At 38.8% G+C, this 18,964-nt stretch overlaps 1 protein-coding gene across 1 annotated transcript in view; it reads right to left on the bottom strand.

Moving 5' to 3' along the window:
- The window catches only part of THSD7B (thrombospondin type 1 domain containing 7B), a 989,424-nt gene that overhangs the window by 395,768 nt on the left and 574,692 nt on the right, over positions 1-18,964 (bottom strand). Inside the window, exon 10 of the mRNA XM_049889254.1 lies at positions 17,304-17,419. Within this exon, the coding sequence (XP_049745211.1) occupies positions 17,304-17,419 (116 nt within the window). The remainder of the gene's footprint in view (positions 1-17,303; positions 17,420-18,964) is intronic.

Here is an 18,964-nt window from a genome sequence, read left to right as displayed (position 1 = left end):
AGGATGGATTCTAGGGCGAAAACAAATCTTTAGTGTATAGGTAAGGTTTTCCAGCAAGGAGAAATGACTGGCACACTTCAGAAATGAAGAAACGTGTATTTCTTTGGAGAGAGAGAAAGGAGAGTCTTAAGAAAGGGAAAAAAACACTGGGATCTGTAGTATATCTGTTAAGAGTTTCTTTTTTTATGTGTGTGAGTCTGTGTGTGTGTGTATGTATATTTGTGTCTGTGTGTTGTGTCTTGAAGTTTAGAATGGTCATATTTAGCACTTGGTTTTAAAGAATCTTCCCCTTCATATGATGTCACTACCTCATATTATAACCAAAAGGATCAAATTAGGTAATTATGACCAAATAGCCATACAGTTTGTTACACACAACAGACTTGATTTAGTGGTATCGTGGGGGAATTTAAGGACAGGTAGCATAGACACTCAGTATGGAGTAGTAAATGGTCTTCTCACTCCACCCCTACTCTGAAGCCAGAACAATGGTAACAGTTTTGTTATCAAGACCCACCCACTGCCTTCAAGTTGAGTCAATTCTGATTCATAGCGAACCCACAGAGCTTCCAAGGCTATAAACCTCTACAGAAGCAGACTGTCACATGTTTCTTCCATGGAGCCACTGGTGGTTTTGAACTCCCGCCCTTTTTGTTACAGCTGATCACTTTAACCACTGTGTCACCAGGGCTCCTTATCAAGGGAAGGCCATAATTTCAGATACCCTAGAGGAAACTAGCAACGAAAGAAGTAGCTATCCAAAGCAGTGTCTAGCATCATGGTTTAAAGCCAGGCAAGAGAGGATGACCAAAACGCCAAGTGGAAGCTCTCAAGAAGCGATGTCAAACAAAGTTCCTTTTTAATACACAAGAATAAAGTGGGGGAGGATCTGCCACAGTGTGCAGATAGAAAACATGTGGATTACACATCTGGTAAATAATATGAACAGTGTCCATGAATTATCTCTCTAATCTAGATCAGATCATCTAGGCATTTTGCAAATGCTATTTCATTTTATTGTTACAATAGATTACGAGACTGGCATTATCACTTTTTCCCATTTGAAACATAAGAAAATATAAGAAAACAAAGGATAGAAGAAGTAAATCATTTATACAAAGTCACCATGCAAGTATTAAAACTAAGGTCAATAGACACCAAAGCGCATGATCTTTCCATTAAGAGACTTCATAGGAAGTTGAGGGGTGGAGCATTCCAGAGGGCGGTGGTCCTCTGTTATCCCTAAGGGACACTTCTTCCTTTCAACAGCACCCTGTTGTTAGAAGATTTAGTGTCAGTAAAAGCAGTATTTGTAGGGCCTGTGAGTGATGCTTCCAGCCTCATTAGACCTACAGAAAAATAACAATAAAAGTGTCTGTATGCAAACATAAACAACTGCTCAAGCATGATTATGACTAATAAACAACCGGTCTAAATTCAGTCCTGATTTATGCATATTTTATCATTACTAAGGCATCAGGCATAATTACACCTAAGTTGTTAATTATAGTAAAAAAAGAACATTTAGAGAAAACAGCTACGCTTAACATAGAAAATCTAAGTGTGGGCTACAAATATTGAGGGCTATTTACTGATTCTCTGTGGAGGACTATACCAACTTTTTTCAGAACACTGGTAGCAAAGGTGGAAGAAATCAGTATGTAAAGAGCATCTCTGGGTGATTTTCGGCCAAGTAAGGTAGAACAGTTCACATTGAATTGAAGTGTCATGAGTGTGACACTTGAGTCCTGGTGACAGACCTAATCAATGATTTGGAATGTAGAATCAACTCCCTAAGTTTGCAGTTGATCTGCAATGTGCGAGCAGGGGAAAAGCATGCTTGGTAGAACACAGGTGAACGCAAGCCCTGGCTGGTAGGAGAGGCATGGCTGGAGGTGAGCACCTGGAAAGGAGGGCTCACAGAGGCCAGTGCACGTGCAAAGTAGATGTGTGATGGTCATAAACACACAACACACGGCAGTTATTCCAGCATCAATCTGAAGAATTCTGACCTGCAGTTCTTTTTCTTTTTTAATAACCTTTTAAATGTTTCCCTTGTTTCTCAAATATCATTGTTACTGATTAGGCTTCACCAACTCATTTTACTTCATGACATCAATATTCGTTCAGGCTACTTATTGTCTTGTTCTCACACTGGTGCTCTCTTTCTTCCTTCCCCCTTAAACATCCAGGTGAAAACGGTAGATTAAAAAAAAAAAAAAAAACAGTAAAGAAAAGCTTCAATAGTTGAGACTGCTTCTAATTAAAGAAAAAAGTGACAACTTGGCCTTATATTCAGAGCTGGGTCACATCCATGTTCTTTGCATCTAGGAGTAGACCACAAGTAGCTTGAAACCATTCCGTTTTTGTTCCCGGTAAGTTAAACGAGAGGAGCCCTGGTAGCAGAGTGGTTAAAGTGCTTGGCTGCTAACCAAAAGGTCAGCTGTTCAAACCCACCACCCACTCTGCAGGAGAACAATGTGGCAGTCTGCTTACATCAACATTTAAAACCTTGGAAATCCTGTGGGGCAGTTCTACTCTGTCCTACAGGGTGGCTGTGAGTCGAAATTTGACTCCGTGGTAATGTCTTTTTTTTGAAGTTATATACACTTCAAGGCAATGATTACTTACAACCACCTTCTCATATTATTGGAGAGGAATGAATAGAATGACCGTAAGTCCTGTTTGCTCAGGACAGTCATTGTTGCCCAGGCTCAAACATTAACAGCTCCCGTTCAGTCTCAGAAGTGTCCCAGTTTGTAAGAAAAATGACGTGATCACTCAGAAAAAAGACCACCGCCTACATATGAATGCAAGAAACAGGCACATTTTATTGCTCACTCCAGCAGAGGGTTGCATTTCCAACATGTGGAAAAGGCAGACTGTACTGCTGATCTTATAATTATCTATTCAGTCTGATCACTGGACCTTTTTATTTCCTGCCACAGAATTCTGCTTGAGATAGTAGTCCATGCATCTGAAGAAAACTGTTTTCTTTCTCAAGCACACTTGCTCATAAACCATTAAATTAAAAATTAAAGGGAGAGTATGGGGTTTACCTCAAAATAATCCACTAGAGCTAATTTATATGTGTTGTTGTGCTGGAAGCATCATAAATAGACACTCTACAACTAAAGAGAACTGATGTTTAATCAAAGTCAAAGTTGATATGAGGAGAACAACTTTCTGTTGGTAAAAATTCCAAAAGATCATTAAGAAGTCTGTTTCTAAGTCAACTGTACAGACAGACAAAGTACATAGGGCGATGTTAGGTAGCCTGAGTTTCTTCAACATTAACTCCCCTAAAATGTGCGTTATCTCCACTGTCCATATAATTACATACAAGACAATGCTCCTTTTCAGTTTCTTCAAAACTGTAGTGATTCAGAGTTGATTTCCTCGAAAAGGTAAAAACCAGGGATTCACCACCAGCCCAACGCCCCCTGAGTTCTCAGAGGGAAACATTTACTACATATGGTGTTGTCATCTTTGGTAAATATTTATTGGGTGCCTGCTCTGTGTAAGAGACTCACCTAGGAGCTGTGTATTCTGTTGAAACATACATATATGCATTATTAAATCTCCCCAGTGAGGCAGAAATGAAACTTGATGGATGGATAATAATGTAGAAGTTCTCCATAGTTTTATAAGCCTTCAGTAATGAAAATATAAACTTTGTATTTATTACCCAAAGGCCATCAATCCAGTATGCTCTCTCTTTGTTCAAGGAGACGTGAAGGGTTGAAGCGGTAAAAAGTTCAATGCCCTAGAAGAACGATGAGTAGGACGTTTTTATACACTTTCCTGTTATTCATCTTGGTGCTCCATATATACAGCAGATACATCAAAAGCAGCCTACTCTCTCAGAAGTCCCTCCCAGCCTAGACTTCCAAGTGCTTCAAAATGAACACTGAGCCAAAGACCTTATCTATATACTCAAATACAGATGAAATTAAACAAAATTGCCAAGCTTTTCTCCTAAACTTTCCAAGAATGCTGAAATAAGCTCTAGGTTATCCATATCCTTCTTTCATTTTGAAATGTTGCCAGAAAAAAGTATTCCATATTCTTAAATTTTCATAGTCATCATTCATTTTGCAAAAGAGGCCAAACTCAATGGATTCAGCAACAGACAAGACCTCCAGGGCTCTGATTTCTAATACCAGCTCATTACAGAAATGCTATATGACCTTGGGCAATGCACTTAACCTTTCAGAGCTTCAATTCTCTTACTTGTCCTATGTGGGTAATGCTGCCGAGCCAATTCACAGGAAAGCTGTTAGGAATGCCTAATTAAGAGGCATTTAAAGCTTTTGGCAAATGTAAAACGTGTATTAAACTCACCAGTGAACTTAAAATTCTCTAGATGCAAGCCTCAAACACAGACTTTCGAAGGAGTTGCCCACATTTATACCTGCATGAACTATTGACAGTCAAGGCAAGCAAACGTTTTTTTCTTTGTGGCAGATACCACACACCCACAGAAACTCATACAATAGTTATAATTTCCAGAGACGCTCCAATTTCCTCTACCCCCAACCATTGCTGCTCTTAAAATATCTCCAATTTAGGGAACTAACTTTGTCAAACAGTGACCTTCTTTGAGTCCAGCTCTTCCTCTCACTCTCTAAAAATTACAACTGAAATTGCTCACAACCGATCTCAATGTCTACTCAACCCATGTGGTTCTCAACCCTGGCTGCATATGAGAATCCCATGGGATGCTTTTAAAAATTCCTAATGCTCCATCCCAACCAACTAAATCAGAATCTCTGATGAGCAAGGCCCAAGCATCATTTTTTTTTTAATCCCCAGAGCAGAGAACCACTGATTCAGCATATTCAAACCTAGCTTCTCTTATTCATCTAATATGTAAAACAGGAAAGACAAGGCATCCTGCTTAACCAAGCACAGAAAACAAAGGAGCATCAGCTAAATCATTACTGCTTGCAGCACATTTAAAAAATGCAACCTGCCCTCTAGCTAAGTACATCATAACGGGTATAATTGGAGATGTGTACTATAAATGAGGAGGGTTAACAATGGTATTTATAATGACGAGTTGCACTTGTCTTTTCTTCTTGCCTCTGTGTGCTGAAATGACAGGGATTTATTTTTCTTCCATCCTGACCCGTTTTCCTTTAAGCAGATGAAATGTCTAGTGGCTGGCTGCTACAGAGCTCCCTAACAGACTGCCCTCCATCAGCATTAAGACTGAAATACACTGGAACTCCATACTGCACTGTCTACAGCCAGGTTTATTTGCATACAAATGGTTATTTATTTAAGATGTAAACTCATGATGCTGTCATCATTAGGCATTAATACTTATTTTGTACTGGAAAAATTCTTGAAAAATAATCTATGTGGCCCTAACCTATTAATGCTTTGTCCCTGCTTGGGCATAAGAGGATGCTTTTCATTAGTGGCCGTAAGCTAACTGTAAAGGACAGGAGGGTCTCCAGGTCAAGCTTATGGTCAAAGCAGAGCAAGGACACAGCTCAGGAAAGCTGAGCTCGCAGGGATTTCTTTCAGGAGGGTGAAGGGTATCCCTTGGTCATCTGCTGCTGTGCAGTTTGCTATGTTCTAAATGCACCACCACTCGCAATGGCTCAACCACATAAAACCTGGCTTTTGCAAACTCCTTTTTGCAATGTGTTTCCCAGGCTGTGTATCCATGTAAAAATGTGCCTAACTGAATGTAAGATGGAGAAATCATTCAGACATTAATACCAGTTGTGATATTAAAATTTTTGTTTTTCCAATAGTGGTAGAACAGGTGAAGAGGAAATGGCTCTGTGAAGGCAAACCGAATATAGCTTTTCGTTTTTTAACCATGAATATTAGCACAGTAGACAAAAACCCTTACTCATCCTTTTATACAAAAGATAATGTGTTACTGCCTGGCTTGCTGTCTTCATCATTTTTGGGGCATCAACATAAAGCCAGCAGCTTTTGAAATTCCTTCTGTTGGCTTAATGTTGAGTACATTTTAAAATCAGTGAAATTAGAATCCCAGGTCTGTGAACTTGGAAAAATTACTTATCTCTTGTGCTTCAAAAGGACATAATAAGAGTAACTTATTATAGGGCTTTGGAAAGGAATAATCAGGTAGTCTACTAACTAGTTAGTTCAAGGTTGGGCACATAGTATATAAAAAAGTTAGTTGGTGGAACTGTTAGTGTGGTGGACAGGTTACGCATATTTCCTCTCCCTAGATAACTTCATGCTTTCTTCAAGAAGCCTTCCCCGCCATACCACCTTCAGCCAAGTGGCCCTCTTCCTGTGCTCACAGGGAACCTCGCCCCAGCCTCTACAAAGCACCACATCATATTCTGCTGTCTTCTTATATATCTCTGCCTCCAAACTGTGTTGCCTCTCCAGGTTTAATGTAGTAGAAACTAGTAGGCATCTAATAAATGCTTGTTGAATGAATAAAAGGATGAATGAGTGAAAATAATGACTGAATAAACATTTAGCCATCTACTACACATACACAAACACACACACACATATTTTTCCCCACACCCCATGAACAGGAAGATGCAGACATTATTTTCTAACAATAGGGCAGACTACATATCTGGAGAAACCCCTGGCACAGAAAAAAATCAAAATGCTGTAGGATTTTACTTTTCAATTTGACTTAAGTATTTAAATGTTTTTATTATAAAATTTTTCAAACATATCTAAGAAGCTAAATTACCCAACAACCAGCTTCAACAGTTTGCAATACACAATCTTATTTCCTCGATACTCCTACTTACTCACACACATCCCAATTATTTTAGAGAATGTTCAGACATCATATCATTTGATCTATAAATATGTCAGAATAGGTTCATAAAGTGACTCTTTTCAAACACAATCATTGTAACACTATCACACAAAATATTAATAAGAATTATAAAATACTAATAAATATTGCAGCTGTCATATGGTCATATGTGTGTGTGTGTGCATGTACCCATGTGTGTACCTGTGTATATTTATTTGAATTGGAATCCAGTACGGTCCAAGGTTACAATTGGTTGATATGTCCTATAAATTCTTCTTTCTTTTCTTATTTCACTTTGAAATATTTTTAAAATGCTTTATAAATGTATGGCTGGAAAGGAAGAAAGTAATTTTTGGAGCACTGGTCATTGGGGGAATTTATCCATCTCTGATGGAGACAGCCTAGTTTTCAGTGGATGTGGTGAAGTATAAAAAAAGAGACAAAGCCTGGGCCAGAGCGCAACGGGAGGTTTGTTCAGAGACACAACCCCAGAAAGCTCGGTTCCCTTGGTGTGTGGACTAGAAAAAATTTGTACCGAGGGGGAGAGAGTGGGGGTGCTTGCCTATCTTGGCTTTAGCGGGAGAACAGGATAAAAGAAGAAAGTCACCCAGAGATTCTTCCACAGATGCCTGCATTAATATTTGCATGGAGTTGGGATTCACACTTTTCTATTTGGAAAAAGAAAACCCAAAATGAAAATGGCTTACGGGTGTTCTGAATTGTTCTAGAAAAAGAATGGTGAAATCCTCTAAAGAGGAGATACTGTTCTAGGAACTGAAAATATAAGAGAGAACAAAAGAAAAAAAATTCCTGCCCTCATAGATCTTAGATTCAGCAAAGGGAGAAAGCAATTAAAAAATAAATCAGTTAAATATGTAGTGTTTCATATGATGATTGTTGCGCAAAAACAAGCAAACAAAAAAATAGCAAGAGTAAAGTCACAGGGAGTGCTAGAAAATATGTACCTGTGTGGGAGAAAGTGCCACACAATTTTAAACTTCAAAAGCCACACATGAGACAAGATATTTGAACAAGAACATGGAGGAGTTGGTGGGTAAGAGTCACCAATATAATCTATGGAAAGAGAATCCTAGGCAGAGAGAACTGCATGTGCAAAGGCCCAGAGTCACGTTCCAGAAAGAAAGAGCAAGAGAGACAAGAGTGTCTAAATCACTGGGAGGTGAGGGTAGTAGAGGTATGATAGGAAAGGAGATCAGTTTCTTCAGATGGAGAAAGAAGCTAGATATCTATGTACTGCCACATAGAAAAATCAATTATTAAATACTTAGATATAAAAGTCTCAGGAGAAAATATATGTGTGTCTTTTTAAGATAGGAAAAACTCTCTTAAAACACACAAATGAAAAACAAAAAGTAAACAATAAATTCAATGATACTAAAATTAAGCACTTTCTAAATTTTTTTTTTATTCATGATGAGACAAAATTCACCCTGAACTGTAATATCTGTACAATCCAGTTTATCAATCCAGTTCCATCTGTACAATACATAATCAAAAAAAGGTTTAGTATCTAGAATATTGTCTTTAAGACAATAATAAAAAAAAAAAAAACCAAGCTTTTACCATGCTCCAGGCACATATGAAGTACTTTACATGAATTGACTCACTTATCCCTCATCACAACCCTAAGACACAGCTACTCTTTTCCCTGTTTTGCAGTTGGGGAAATGGAGGCACAGAAAGCTTTTATACCTTGTCCAAGCTGCCAGTAAGTGTTAGAGATGGCTTAAAACCAAAGCACTCTGGATCCAAAGTCTGTTCTTCACTGCTCCGCTTTGTTGCCTACAGCCAAAAAGTACCTCTTCCCAGCCCTATCCCCTCTAGTCCTTGAATGTTCTCAGCTGAATGCAAGTGGAATTGTAATCCAATAAAATAATGTGGTTTAACATGTTAGTCATCACATATGGCAACTTGTCCCAGGAGTGAAACTCAAAGCCAGGGTCCCTAAGATCCTGGCCCCTAAGGAGAGCCAACAAGCATCATTGGTGTGTGGTCTGTACAGGCTCTTAGGGAGCCAGGCTCACAAGGGCCCCAATCTTGGTTTAACACTCTGCTGTAGCCGTCTTACAATTTTTAAATAACCTTTGAATGAGGCACCCACGTTTTCGTTTTGCACTGGATCCTGCAAATTATGTAGCCAGTCCTGATAAGAATAAATTGTAATAATGGGGTTATCGAGATACTCCTGTTTTTTAGGAGCATTTTACTCTTCAGGAGCACACACTCAGGAGAGAGGGGACTGGGAAGGACTTGCTCCATCCCGGAGTTTTGACAGGTGCTTACTGGTTTTGATTCTGTCTTAGCACTTAAATCCCTTGGATGAGAGAGAGGGTGTGCATAGTCATTCAGTTATACGAACTTCACAGGATAGACCAAGAACTCAGCATACTCTGTGTTAAGACATGCTATTAAACAATTTTGAATTTTGGTATTTAATACGCTTACCTATGAATCTCATTTTTCTATTCAAGAAAATGGAATCTCCTCACTGCCCAGATAAATGAATGGCCTTCCAATTTTCCCACTGGTTTTCAACCTTTTTTAACCTCATTATTTTACAAACTTTTTTTTCGTAAAACACAAATCTGATTTTATCAAACTTACACTTAAAATTTAAATTGTTCCCTCAGAATTCGGGATAATGTCCAAACTCCTTAGAATGGTATAAAGGTTTTAATGAGCTGGCTCCTGCGTATCTCTATCAGCCTATCTCTTCTCACTCCTCATAGGAATTATGTCATGAGCTGCCTGCAGTTCATTCAATTCGAGTGTTCTCTGACATCACTGAGCCTGTGCACACACATCCCTTCTGTACCTGTAAGAACTTCTACCCTGTGTTTGCCGCTGAAACTCTGGTCTGCCAGGTCTCACCTCCTCTGTTGCATCCTTCCCAACCACTGAGCAGAACAAGACCCCTCCTCTTGGCTTCAGGATTCCTGTGCTTATTCCTATTATGGAAAACATTTGTTTACATGTCTGAACCCAACCAAAAAGAAAACGTCTGAATCTCTCATTAAAAAGCCCCTTGACTAAAATAACCTTACATATCCATCTTAATATTACTGGCAGTTGGCATAAAACTTGGAATATAGTAAACTCTACAAAATGTTTACTGAATTAATGATATACTCATCTATCATCATTCATTCAATAAATATTTAGGCACTTGTGACAGTGACTATTCAACATGTTTAAGCAGTGAACAAGAAATAGAGTTTACTATCTATCTAGATGAGATAATGGTAAGTGCTGGGGTTGGGGGGACAACATAGGTTTAAGAACAGGAAGAAAAGGAGGAAAGGGGGGATTTTTAAATAACAAAGTTAGAGGAAGACTCTCTGAGGCGATGACATATTAATTGAAAACAAAGTATTGATAAAAGGCTCCCAAGCAAAGGGCTGGGAGAAGATAATTTCAGGAGAAAGAGCAGCAAGTAAAAGTATAAGATAGAACAAGCTTGGTCAGGAAGAAGAGCAGTGTAGCTAGAATGAAGTAAAGGAGGCAGTAGAAAGTAGGACATGGGTTCACAAAGCAGTACAGCACAGACTGCAAGCTGGAGCCCTCCTGATGATTCTTTCCACGTAAGGGAGAGCCCTATCTATAGCCTTCTTCATCCCTAGACTCTTCCAGCACCCTCACTTACATCTCCTGTGGAAAGGATGAGTGGCATCTAAATTACGACTATGGAAGAAGGAAGTGCATATAGGTTGCTTTGTTTTCTCCTTTCTTCTTTCTCCAGAAACATCTGCTCAGAGGATACACATACTCCACTCTGTTCTCAGTCTTCCCATTCAAGGAGAGTTCTTTGGCTCTTCAGAGTGGATTGTGACCAGATAACCAGCTAATCAGTTGCCACTGAGTGGGCTCCAACTCATGGTGACTCCATGAGTTTCAGAGAAGAATTGCATTCCAGAGGGATTTCAATGTCTGATTTTTTGGAAGTAGATCATGAGGCCTTTCTTCCAAGGCACCTCTGTGTGGACTTGAGCCTCCAACTTTTTGATTAGCAACCAAGTGCTTAACTGTTTGTCCACCCAGATAGTTATCTAGGTAGTTAAATCTAATTCTGGGACTGAGAATCAGCAAGGCCACTGTTGCTGTACTCCTACACCACAATCTCCAATACAGTTTTATTGGTATTAAAACTGATACTTTCATCTCCCTCTACTTTCACTAATTCTTAATTGGTTCTTCATTTGGGTGAGTGGAAAGATGGGTGGGGGAAAATACCAACCTCCTCAAACTCCACACCATGTATGACCTGTTGGTCATATGCCATAATCCATGCAAGGTAATAATAATATACATATATGCATACATATATCTATATATGTATATGTACACATACATATACACACATATATTTACTAATCTTCTATTATTACCTTTCTATAAGAAAGTCAAGAGAGTGTAAACATATATAAAACCAAAACCCAGTGCCGTCCAGTTGATTCCGACTCATAGCGACCCTATAAGACAGAGTAGAACTGCCCCATAGAGTTTCCAAGGAGTGCCTGGAGGATTCAAACTGCCGACCTCTTGGTTAGTAGTGGTAGTACTTAACCACTATGCCACCAGGGTTAGATATTGATATATACAAATATACATGTGTGTACTTTGTGTGTGTATGTATGTATACATATATGTATATATACACATATACCATCTCTTTCTAAAATGAGTATCTTTTATGACTTGAATATTCATGGATCTTACAACATACTTGGTAGAGATTAAATACAAAATGGAGGACAAGGAGGGGATTATCACTTACTGGGCAACTATTGGGAAACCCTGGTGGCGTAGTGGTTAAGTGCTACGGCTGATAAACAAAGGGTCGGCAGTTTGAATACGCCAAGCACTCCTTGGAAACTCTATGGGGCACTTCTACTCTGTCCTATAGGGTCGCTATGAGTCAAAATTGACTCGACGGCACTGGGTTTGGTTTTTTTGGTTTTTGGGCAACTATTGCTGGGCTAGTCCCTTCACATGGGATTAAAAAAAAAAAAACCTATGAAGTAAATTGTTTTACAGGTGTTACATGTTACAGCCATTTTATAGATATGCATATAAAATCTCAGGGAGATTAACTAAATTTCAGGGCACACAGCTAAGAATCCGCAGCACCAGCGGTATACCACAAGTCTATTAGTTTCTAATGTTCATGCTCTTCCCATTACATATGAACAAAGTAGAGAGAAGCTCAAGACAGGATATAATTAAGTGCTAAATTAAACAAGATCTATTACTGCAGTCATTCAGCCATGGGAAGGATATTGTTGGCTCAACTTAGAAATTAATATACTTCCAACAGAACTCGTCACTACTTTCATGCAGTCTGCATTCTAACTTCGGTTAATATCTACATGGTCTCAAAATAAAGTAATGATAAGCATATTTTTAGGTATCAGAGCAAATTACATTTAACTTGGAAAGATCTCAAATGGCAGAGAATCTATCATTCCAGGAATATTTATTTTTGGATATTTTACTCCTTATCATTAAAAGCATATCATTCAGTAGATAGTCTACCTGAGCCATTTATATACTGCAACTTAATTTTGAAGGAACTTCAAGAGATTGACTGAATATTCACTGGTGATTTTTCCATTAAACCAGAAAACCAAACCCACTGTTGTCAAGTCGATTCTGGCTTATAGCGACCCTGTAGGACAGAGTAGAACTGCCCCAGAGTTTCCAAGGAGTGCCTGATGGATTTGAACTGCTAACCTTTTGGTTACCAGCCATAGCTCTTAACCACTACGCCACCAGGGTTTCCATTTTTCTATTAGAGAGCATTTAAAAGTTGTTTGTCTAAACTATGAGCAATCTACTACATTTTGTTCATGAATTTAATATCCTCCTGATTTGTTACACATAAATTATTTGCTGTTCTTACACAACCCGGAGTTCCAAATTGACATATTAAGATCCTGACATTTAACTCCACCTCTAACTCCAGGCTTTGTTAGAGTGACATAAATTAAACGGTTTATAAATCTACCATCCTATCAGCTAATCCAGTGAGTCAAAAACCTCCAGAATCCACACTCTAATATAGATTCATTCATATTAAAATGGGACCAAAGCCAAGGAAGTGACAATAATTAATTTATTCATTTTAATTGTAGATTATTTAATAAAATTAAATAACACCCTAGCAAAGTCAAACTACTATATTCTCTTTCTTCACAGGAAGTACATCAAAAGTCTAAAATTCCTAATTAGAAGGGATACCCTGGTTTCTGTAAAGCATCTCATTTACCTATGTAACCAAACAAGGCAATATGCACAGAGTTCAAGCACTGTTTGTTCACAGATCTATGGCAAATGGTGTGGGGGTGGGGAGAGGGTGGCAGGGGTGTATCACCATTCAGAGGGTGCTTCTTACAACCACAAATTTCTGTTTTATTCAATAAGAGTTCATAGTTATGGAGCTGGAAATCTGCATTTTAATAATGCTTCCAGGTGATTCAGACGCACCATAAAGCTTGAAAGCCACAGATTTTGAACTTTGATTTCTTCCAATATTCTCCCCCTCTGATAGTAGCCCCCTAATTAACCCATGCTTATTTAATAATCGCTTAGTCCCAAGGTATAAACTAAACATAAGGGTAAATAGGATTGAAGTGGAAAGCTGGAAGAAATCTGAAAATTGAATCTCTGCTCCTTCAGGTCCCTAGGCTCCCAGGCTATGAAAAGAATTACCTAGGCTTGAAAAGTTGGAGGCAAAAATGAGATCACAGAGGCTAGGAAATATTTTCATTACAGTGCCAACCATTTAAATAACTAATTGAATCTCCGGAAATTGCAGCAAAGTTTGAAGTTGCTTGACTAGAAATTCTTTCACATGCCCTAAGATCCCTCCACTCTTAGCCAATGCTAAGGGAAGAGAGTCAGACAACGGAAAAAAATTTCTTGGATGTAGCAGCAGTACACTGAAGTAATCCCTGGTCACCAGGGCCCACCAGCTCAACAAAACTAATATTTCTCCCTAAATGTTGTGAACCTTGAGAGCTCCCATGCCAAGATCTGGCTGCTAGTAAGGTATTCTTTTTTAATTCTGTCTTTACCTTCTTAAAACCATTTAACAGAGGAATTATGTTTACTTCTCATGAATCAGAAACTAAGAGAAATAGATGAACCTCAAGAAACACCATCATCACAGATTATATTATCTTCTTAAATTTTCTACTATTAACCATTAAGAATCTATATTTTTTTAATATGCATTACCACTAAAATTCTAAAGGTCAGCCTCCTAAATGTTACCTTTTAAATGCTTCAGAGTAGAGAAAGTAGCTTTTCTGCTCCACTCTGGAAACACAATTCCCCTGGATACTCAACTCACCCTATTTGTCCAACTCATTTACAGGCAGCCTCCAAGTTACGAACATGTACTTAGGAATAACTCCTACTTGTCCGTTAATGCTACGTAAACTTACCCTCACTTTGAAATAACTGGACCGATAACCCCTGCTTGCCAAAAAGTATTCATCACAATCACCTTCACTTGCTGCACTTAACCCACCACTGCCGTCGAGTCAATTCCGACTCATAGCGACCCTATGCAGCTTTTAAGTCATTGAAAAGACTTCGAGCCTTTTCCTGCACTAAAGTAAGGCTAAATAAGAACTACATACCTGTTCTGACTTTTCTACAAACTTAAAGGCAGTTAGGAATGGGTATTGTTCATAACTCAGGGACTGCCTGTTTACTCTGCATCTTAACTCAGGAAAAAAATTTTTGCATATCAATTTGGCTAGGTCATGAGTGTCTGATTGTCCACCATTTTGTCACCTGATGTAATTTTCCTATGAGTTGTAAATCCTACCTCTATGATGTTAATGAGATGGGATAGGCACCTGTTATGTTAATGAGGCAGAACTCAATCTACAAGATTGATTGTGTCTTGAGCAAATCTCTTTTGAGATAAAAAAGAGAAAGAAGCAAGCAGAGAGATGGGGGAACCTCATACCACCAAGAAAGTAGCACCAGGAGCACAGCATATCCTTTGGACCCAGGGTTCCTGTGTGGAGAAGCTCCTACTCCAAGGTAAGATTGATGAGAAGGACCTTCCTCCAAAGTCGACACAGACAGAAAGCCTTCACCGGAGCTGACGCCCTGAATTTGGATTTCTAGCCTACTTTACTGTGAGGAAATGAATTTCTCTTTGTTAAAGCCATCCACTTGTGGTATCTCTGTTACAGCAGTACTAGATAACCAAGACAGTCTCTAAAAGAGATTGTTATTTTCACCCCCCAAAAAGATCAGGTAAATTGAAAAAGTTCTTGTTCAATAATTCAATTTATCTTGGATTCTATCGATAAGCAAAGCTCATTTGCTGCTACTGTATTAACTCTGTGACAAAACACTATTGAGAAGATGAAATGGCACTGTTATAAAAGCTCTGCACAGTGCCCACCAATGCAATATAAGACATTAAGGATGACAATCTTCAACAGCTGTCACTACACCTTTGCCAGTCACTGAGATGGTTTGAAACGGCAGTCAGATCTATATCAATGTGGGCCATCTCTTCATGCCACTCCCAAGAAGTGTTGCTATAGATGTGTGAGTCGAAGAGCATTTGGGGATCCCAGATGCTAAGGGGTGGAATGTTCCAAAGAATGATCTAAATTCTCTCAAACTCTGTGACAGATTCTCTCCCTAATGACCTAATGACCTGCATACTTCTTTCTTCCTTTTTTCCAGGAGGCTAGTGTGTTAACAGCTTGAGAGCTGTGTCCTGCTTCAGAGGACATGATTACCAAGAGAAGAACAAGGATGAGGTGATGAGACTCACTTTAGATACTAGGGTGAATATTCTTTTCCTCCTTCCTTTTTTTTTTTTGAATTTGTCTTTTCTCACAATGGCAATGGTAAGATCCAAAGGAACAAAGCTAGGGTGTGGGTCTAGAGGAAAGGAACCGAGTTATTTAATTTTTTTACTGTGCTTTAGGTGAAAGTTTACAGAGCAAATTTGTTTCTCATTAAACAATGAATACATGTTTTGTGACATTGGTTGCTAACCCCACGATGTGTCCCCTTCTCGACCTTGGGTTCCCCATTTCTATTCATCCAGTTTTTTGTCCGCTCTCAGCTTCTCATCCTTGCCCCTGGGCTGGTGTGCCCATTTAGTCTCATATACATGGTTGAGCTATGTGTATTACTATTTGTTTTATGGGCCTGTCTAATCTTTGGCTGAAGAGTGAACCTTAGAAGTGACTTCGATACTGAGTTAAAAGAGTGTTTGGGGGCCATGCTCTCAGGGTTTCTTCAGTCTCTGTCAGACCAGTAAGTCTGATTGTTTTTTGTGAGTTTGAATTTTGTTCTACCTTTTTTCTCCCTTTCTGTTCAGGGCCCTCTATTGCGATCCCTATCACAGCAATCAATGGTGGTAGCCGGGCACCATCTAGTTGTGCTGGGCTCAGTCTGGTAGAGGCTGGTAGTTGTGGTCCCTTAGTCCTGTGGAGTAATCTTTCCCTTGTGTCTGTGGTTTCTTCATTTTCCCTTGGTATAGACACGGTGGGACCAGAAGACATATCTTAGATGATGGAACCACATTATTAACTCTAGTTCTTAGACTTATATTCAAGACTAGGATACTTGTATTTTCACACAGACTAGTCCCTCAGGGGACTGCAATCAGCTTTAGGGGAAAGACCTGTTCTAAGAAAGTCGCTTTACCAAAGAGCTCCTATGTGTTTATCTAGGACTTAGTATTAAGTAAAAAAAAAGTATTAAGTATGTGGTATTAAAGGCCTACAAATATATCCAGGTGTATAAAGTATCATCATTAAACTTATTTTGCCAGTTTCTCTACTTGTTCAACACATTATACTATATCTGGTCTTGTTTCTCCACATTCTTATATTTATCAGTAGGTCCCTAGATGGTGCAAATAGTTTGTGCTTAACTACTAACCTAGAGGTTGCTAGTTCAAACCTGTATGGCAGCACTGCAGAAGAAAGTCCTGGCAATCTGCTTCCATAAAGATTATAACCAAGAAAACCCTATGTAGCAGTTCTACTCTATAATACATAAGGTCACCGCGAGTCGGAATCCATTCAATGGCAATGAGTTTGTTTTTTTTGGTTTCTATATTTATCAGTAACCTTACCAAAGGACTTACAGTCCTAGATACTAATAAAGGTATGTGAGATCAGGCTCCAGGCACACAAGAGCCCCAAAGGTATTGTGATGGCGATAGTGTTTTATGTGGAATCACATTTAAATGGATGTTCAAAATGCCACAACAGGACTAGCAGAAGATGAGTATTCCAGCAACATATACCAGTGAAATTATGACACATGATAACTGAATATGTTTTCCCTTCTAAGTTATGATGGATCTGGAAATACATTTCATTTACGAACTTTCACAAACCTTGAAAGCTAATGGGAGAGAAAGGTGCATACATTCTGCAACTTCTTACATTTTAGCAGTGGGGAACAATCAGATGGTTAGGAAAGAAACATTCAGAAGACAGCATCCACCTACCTGGTTGGCACAACCTCGGGCAGGGAGTCCACTCACTGAATGGTGTCACAACACAGTCTTTTTTACATGGGAGAAGACATGGGCGCACTGTTTCTGGCCGACTAGAATCTGGACATCTGTCAATGGAAGAGAATGTATCAATGCCTCCAGAAAGAATAAATGGTATAACAGAACCATAGGTATTTACAGCAGAAAACATTGAGACTCTCTTTTTCTTTTTACATTTGAGAGAAAAAAGACTCAGAGAGGCTAAGTTACTTGCCCAAAGGAAAAATTCAGAGGCAGACCCAGATCAGTATTCATCTCTCTTAACCCCAAGACCAAAATACTTTCTGCTAAACCAGAAAAAAGAAAAAACCTGGAAGTTATGGGGGATGACAACAAAGAAAAGCTATAGAATGTAAGAAAAATGGAAGAAGTGTCTGACTACCAATATCAATTCAAATAAAATTTGATTTTTTCCAAAATGAAAAAATCTGTAGACATATTTTTAAAAAAGCATTTTCTTCAGGGTAATAATTAAAACTAATAATATCCTACCCCTCCCCAAAATGAGGAAAATATACAAGGTAATATATAAAACCACTGCCGTCGAGTCGATTTAGGTGATGTATATTTGTATAACTTAAGTTTAAAACTCATCTGTCAGTTTGTCATACTGTGGTGGCTTGCATGTTGCTGTGGTGCTGGAAGCTATGCCACTGGTATTTCCAATACCAGCAGGGTCACCCTTGGTGGACACATTTCAATGGAGCATCCAGACTAAGACAGACTAGGAAGAAGGACTTGGCAGTCTACTGAAAAAACTGACTAGTGAAAACCGAATAAATAATAGTGGAACACTGTCTGATATAGTGCTGGAAGATGAGCCCCTCAGATTGGAAGGCACTCAAAACACTTCTGGGGAAGAGCTGCCTTCTCAAAGTAGAGTCGATCTGAATGACTTGGGTGGAGTAAAACTTGCTGGACCTCCATTTACTGATGTTAAACAACTCAAAATCAGAAGAAACAGCTGTAAACATACATTTACAAACAGAAGGTAGAATGTATGAAGCATGAAAATTTTAAGTCATCAAAAATGAAATGGAATGAATAAAGATAGCTATCCTAGGCATTAGTAAGCTGAAATGAACTGGTATTGGCCAGTGCAAATCAGATAATCATGATTTACTATGCCGGGAATGACAAATTGAAGAGGAATGGCATTGCATTCACCATCAAAAACATTTCAAGATATATCCTGAAATGCAATGCTGTCAGTGAAACGATAATATCCATATGCCTGTAAGGAAGAGCAGTTAATACAATTATTGTTCAAATTTACACACCCACCACTAATGCCAAAGATGAGGAAACTGAAGATTTTTACCAACTTCTGTAGTCTGAAATAGATCAAACATGTAGTCAAGTGGCACTGAATAATCACTGGTGATTGGAATGCGAAAGCTGGACACAAGAACGACCGGTAGCTGGAAAACACAGACTTGGTGATAGAAACAACACTGGAAAACACATTACAGAATTTTGCAAGATCAATGACTATTCACTGCAAATTCCTATTTTCAACAACATAAACAGTGACTATATACATGAACCTCACTGGATGGAAAACACAGGAATCAAATCGGCTATTATCTGTGGAAAGAGGTGATGGAGAAGCT

The sequence above is a fragment of the Elephas maximus genome, chromosome 6, assembly GCF_024166365.1.
Source record: "Elephas maximus indicus isolate mEleMax1 chromosome 6, mEleMax1 primary haplotype, whole genome shotgun sequence".
Classification (NCBI taxonomy): domain Eukaryota; kingdom Metazoa; phylum Chordata; class Mammalia; order Proboscidea; family Elephantidae; genus Elephas; species Elephas maximus.
Note: the sequence above shows the minus strand (reverse complement) of the source record. Positions and strands in the feature narration are given on the sequence as shown.